This window comes from Sinocyclocheilus grahami, unplaced genomic scaffold (genome assembly GCF_001515645.1).
Source record: "Sinocyclocheilus grahami isolate Dianchi unplaced genomic scaffold, SAMN03320097.WGS_v1.1 scaffold16.1, whole genome shotgun sequence".
Lineage (NCBI taxonomy): Eukaryota > Metazoa > Chordata > Actinopteri > Cypriniformes > Cyprinidae > Sinocyclocheilus > Sinocyclocheilus grahami.
Window position 1 is genome coordinate 3,862,882 of NW_015505195.1, and position 6,000 is coordinate 3,868,881.

The following is a 6,000-nucleotide window of genomic DNA, read 5'->3' on the forward strand; positions in this document are numbered from 1 at the left end:
TCTTTTCTTATTCACCATAGCTACAGCATAGATTGCTTTGGCTAGGATAGCTGGATTCCTTTTTCCATATTAGGGATTTCCTGGCATGTCATAAGTTATTACTTTTTTGAGTCAGTTTTGGACTTTCTGTGCGAGAGCGCCCTCTGGCTTCCCGTATGAATGAAACACTGCATGAGAGTGTTTACGCCTCTGTCCTGACCGCATCACTGTCTTTACTGGGTGTTTTTAGGGAATATTTGCATGTATTCACATGCGATTGGATTAACTACTCATGTGCTGGACTGTCATGATTTTGGTTAATGCAGGACACTACTGAATGGTGCGCATTAGAGGAGATTTAGAAGTGGGCAATGCTGACTGGTAAAGAAGTAGGAATATGCAGTATACACTGCACTACACCACTGTTTATAATGTTTATATTTATAGTTTTATTGTATGTAAGTATATTTATTTTATTTACATTTTCAGTTTTTTTTAAATGATGGGAAAATTTGTTTTTTTTTATTATGTTTATATATTTTTTTAATATTCATATTTTTCTTTTTTAATGCTTAAGCAGGAACATAAAAAATTTTATTTTATTTACATTTTCAGTTTTTTTTAAATGATGGGAAAATTTGTTTTTTTTTTATTATGTTTATATATTTTTTTAATATTCATATTTTTCTTTTTTAATGCTTAAGCAGGAACATAAAAAATGTATTTATTGGAAATTTCCAAGTCATTAGTTCTCAAATAATGCAGTGTTGTTGTAGGTTTTTTTTCTTTTTCAAAATATTATTTTCAGATTTACAGTTTATTTTCTGTGAAAATAACATGTACCAGGGCCGAACTGGGACACAATTTCAGGCTGGGAAATCTCACACTCATCCAGGCCAAACACCCACAGAATATTCTGAAATCACATACAACCCTATTATTTGTACGGCAATCACATAGAAAGGTCTAAATCTTTAGACTGGGACCATGTTAAGCAATTAAAGGTTCTCTCCTGAACTGCACCTTCACTTCCCTTTTCTTCATTTCCCCAATATCTCTGTCTCTTTCTTGTGTACTTTGTGTGTGCATTTTTTTCTTGTACTTGTCACTTCTTCACTAGCAGCTCTACTGTTATGAACAGGACTGTGTCCATCTTGTTGCAAAGCAATCACCTCATTGTACTTTGTTTGCACAGAATGTTATTTATCTTAAAAACTATTTTTTATACAAATATATTAATACAAATTTTTTTAAAGTGCCTAAATGACAAAATTAGTACAATGGCTTTATTGAAAAATTCTAATACTGAACGCACTATTTTATTATTAGGCTATGACTCATATTTCTGTGTTGCTGTCTGCTCTAGCTCCCTCCCTACCTAAACTATAAATCAGGGATTCTCAAAGTTTACATTCAAAGGTCAGAATCTGAGTTCTCATCAACGTCAAAAGGTTCAAAATAATTTTTATTACAAAACATGTTTTTAATAAACATGCTTTTAACTTTATATAACAATTCAGCTTTATAATACTTAATTATCATATTCATGACATCATCAGGTCGTGCTTGCATTTACTCTCTGAACTGTTGCATACAGTACTGCATTTTTATACAACTAAATGCCCAATAAAGCAGTTCTCATTTACAAATTTTCTGTTTCTGAAATAGTACTTAAATGTAACCTGCAGTCACTTCAACTAAATAGCTAAAATCTTGAATTATAACTGCAATACGCTGTTATACAGCAGTGAATTATATTACTTTATTTTATATATCATGCAGCACAAACGTCCGTCTGTGTAATAAAATATGTGCATATTTCAAGCAGCAACCTTCTGGGAGTTACGCGCTGCCAAGAGGGTCGATGGCCGGCTCCGCCCACTTTGAGCTTCAAAAACTCTCTTCAGAAACCTACGGGTGACGTCACGGATACTACGTCCATGTTTTTATACAGTCTATGGCATATTTACTGACGAACTACATTCATGTTCATATGCCCAGACAGTCAACAGTGATAGGTTTTTGGAAACAACTCTGTTGCGGTTCGGTCAGTTGAATGTGCTGCTAACTCTGCTGGTCGAGAAAAGCCTTGCACTCGCGGGGCGAAACCAGTGACATTATTCTACTGAATGAAAGCTATTTATCCAAAATGTCGCTAGTTGCTATGCGCTTTGTCTTTCAAAAAAGTCTGTAAACACTGCAACACTGGTTCGTGCTCCCCTGTGTGTGTGTGTGTGTGTGTATGTGTCTGCGTATGTGTGTGCCATGGAGGTCTGATACGAGTGCACTTGAAATACGAAGTGGAGGCGGGTCCGGACCGGAGTTCGGACTTTGAGAAGGGCTGCTATAAATCATTGTGAATATCTGTCTGCTAAATTTATTAATGTAACTTTACTGTAGATAATAGCGATGTCCTCTAGCGTACAGTATTCTGACTTATGATAATAATGGGGTGTTCTCGATTTGGTTACTCTAAACCATTCGAAACCATTTGATGGAACAGATGTGAGCCGATTTGCAAAGCGCTGCCAGTCAAGACTAACTGATTCATGATTTATTATCGATTCATTATCGAATGACAAAATCTGAAATTATCACTTTGGTACACTGGCAATGATATAAAATAATAATAATAACTAAAAAAAAATGTATATATAATATATATATCTGTTAAGAGAATCTGCTGAGTTGAGGACTAATGCCTCTCTTTTTCTTTCTCAGAGGCTGAACAGAGCAGTAGTCCTCGCACAGGCATTGGTTCAGATCAAGAGGACAGTCGAGCAGCCACCTTGGGTAAGAGAGCACATGTACACACACATTCACACAACCACATGTACAGGAATACTTGCAATATACATGCATGTACTGTGTGCTGCAGCATACAGAGTGGTGCAGTCCTGTAAGCGTCCTCTCCTGCACTATACAAACATCCTGTTTATACAACGCAACCTATATGCACGGCTTAAAACCCATACCCACACACTCAACCTATCTCTATTTCTTTGCCCAGTTCATGTCATACTCCTACCCACATTCCCCTGTTTCAACAGAGCTAGTCTGAAAGGCCAGCACTTAATTATGCATTACGTGTGGATAAAACTCTAGCTCAGTTTGGGGAAACACAAGATAGGTACGATCAGGACAGTGGTTTTGTTCACATATTCAGTCCTGCTCATAATGCTGTGGTATTATTATGGGACTGATGGGATGGCCGAGTTACTTTACTGTGTCTATTGGCAACTGTTTAAAATAGGTTTGTCAATCGCTTTACAATTTTTGTTTTGTTACAATATATACAATATTACATACTGATTAAATTTGTGGTTATTGTAATGCGATTGTGATAAGTAAGATAAGTCAGTAAGATATTTTTATTTGAAAGAAACAAATATTTGTATTAAGCAAAAATGATCAAGATTTGATAAAAAGTGACAGTAAAGACTTTCACAGTATTACAAAAGATTTCTGTTTCAAATAAATGCTGTTTCTCTCTACAATCAGCATATTATGATTTCTGAAGGAGCGAGTGACCCTGAAGACTGGAGTAATGGCTGCTGAAAATACAGCTTTGCCATCACAGGAATAAATTACATTTCAAATATATATTAAAATATAAAACCGTTATTTTAAATTGTAATATTTCACAAAATTACTATTTTTACTGTACTTTTGATCAAATAAATCAAGCCTTGATTTTTTTTATGCTTTCTGAATTTCTGTATTAATTGCACATATTAATATTTTCAGATAAAAAAACAGATGAAGGTAATTCAAAAGACACTTTAGCTAACGAGTAAAACATTGAATCTGAAACATTCTGTTGTCCGTAATTCACTTTATGCCATGTGTACTGGCTGAACAGCCTGTGCTTATGTAAAACTTCGACATTCATTCATTTAGTAGATGCTTTTATCCAAAGTGACTTGAAATGAAAACTAAATTGAATTTCTTTGTGCGTGAGATGCTGGTGATATCCTTGTGTTGGAAAGTTCCATCATTTATTCCATGTTTTCTTTTGTTTAACAGATGCTCCAGAGTTTCAAGATAGCTTCATAACTTCAGGCGTCTTCAGTGTAACAGAACTGGTGCAAGTATCAAGAAGTGAGATGCTTTTATATTTTATATAATATACTTAAAAGGATAGTTCACCCAAAAATGAAATCTGGGTTAAGTTATCATCATTTACTGTTATACAGGTTTAGAATGGCATGAGGATGAGTAAACAATGACAGAATTTACATTTTTGTGTGAACTGTCCCTTTAAAAGTGTCACTGGGAGTCTGATGCATTTTAGTGAATCATTTTGTTTCGAATTTCTTGTCTTCACATCTCATCTGTCCCTTCCCACCTCCCACATAGCCCACATAGCAGATGCAAGCGTCAATTTTACAGCCGTTTTATGTCAGGTTTGACAGTTCCTCATTAGAAGGGAAGGAATGTGCCAGTCTGTCCAACATAATTGATTGTGTTTAGCTGAATTTTTTTCTTCTTCCCAGTTGGCTTATAAGTGATTCAAATAAGCGAGACCGCTGTGTATCACTCTTCACACCTGTGTGCAATCACAGTGCTTTACAAGTTACAAACAAACTGATAGATCGCAAATGGATGCTAAGAGCTTGAGATTAATTAAATATCTTATTGTGCATTATGCAGTTTTATCAGCATTAACCAACATGCTCAAACCAGGTATTTTTTTACTCCTACACAGTATTTAATATAAGTGTTCACATACTGTAGGTCACAGTAAGACAGTACATGCTGGAACAACAAGCCGATTGTTCCCAACTTTGTATTTATATACGACACATTCAGACATAACTGAACACACACAATACAGCCTGTCCATTAAGCCAGAGCAATTACTGTGCTGTTGAACACACACACACACACACACACACACACACAGAGTAATGGAATGATATTAAGAAAGAGGTCAGCTCAGGTAAAAGCAGACATGCAGTGGCACAGATTCATAAGCCTCACGTGGGTTTAAACATGAATGTGTGAGATTACACCCACATAATGCTAGTCGTGCTGCAAAACTCTAGTTTACTGTACACTAGATAACAATCACTTTTCTGTGATAGTTTACTGTACACTAAATAACAATTACCATTGTTAGCCATGTGAGTAAAGAGACTAAGTCACGGCTCAACCCCAAATATTCCTCTATGTGAAGGTGCTAAGGGATTTATCAGGATGTGCACTACAGTTTTTACTGTCCCATACAAGAAGTAATGAGTTATGGCCTTGGTACAGTGAAGGTATCAAAAGCTAGTTCTCTACCATGGTACTTTTGATATATATATCATGGTACTGAATGATTACTATTTTCATTTATCACAGTATTTACATGATACCCCAGGCTATTTCAAAGAATATTATGGTATTAATGGTACATGTTCAAAAAAAACATGGCATTATAGTGATACCATATCCAAAAAAAACATAGTGATACCAAAGTACTTTATAGTCATTGTTGAGATAGATACACTACCATATACATTTTTGGGGTCAGTAAGATGATTTTATTTTAAAGAAATGTATACTTTTATTCTGCAAGGATGCATTCAATTGATCAAAAGACAACAAAGAGATTTTTAATGTTACAAAAGATTTCTTTTTCAAATAAATGCTTTTCTTTTAAATTTTCTATTTATCAAAGAAAAAATGAAAAATGTAATAAGAAAAGTTTCTTGAGCAGCAAATTAGAATGATTTCTGAAGGATCATGTGACACTGAAGACTGGAGGAATGATACTGAAAATTGTCTCGGGTTACTTATGTAACCATGGTTCCCTGAGTAGGGAACGAGACACTGCGTCCTCTAGGGGTCGCTATGGGGAACGCCTCGTCGTGACCCGTGTCTGAAGCATACATTGAAAAAACACCAACTCGTTGGCCGGCGACAGCCATGACGTCACTACCGGCACGACTATAGTATAAGTAGGCGCCGGGAGCACACATCATTCACTTCTTCGTCTGAAGCTTGCGTCCGCAGCATGGCAAGAAACCTAGAGGA

The 6,000-nt window shown here is 35.7% G+C and overlaps 1 protein-coding gene across 4 annotated transcripts in view; it reads left to right on the forward strand.

Annotated features, from left to right (window-relative positions):
* Positions 1–6,000, forward strand: part of LOC107548967 (nuclear factor 1 C-type-like) — a 113,276-nt gene that overhangs the window by 82,504 nt on the left and 24,772 nt on the right. For all 4 annotated transcript variants that reach the window (XM_016229864.1, XM_016229871.1, XM_016229850.1 and 1 more), the window contains 2 exons: positions 2,701–2,772; positions 4,006–4,080. In XM_016229864.1, the coding sequence (XP_016085350.1) occupies positions 2,701–2,772; positions 4,006–4,080 (147 nt within the window). The remainder of the gene's footprint in view (positions 1–2,700; positions 2,773–4,005; positions 4,081–6,000) is intronic.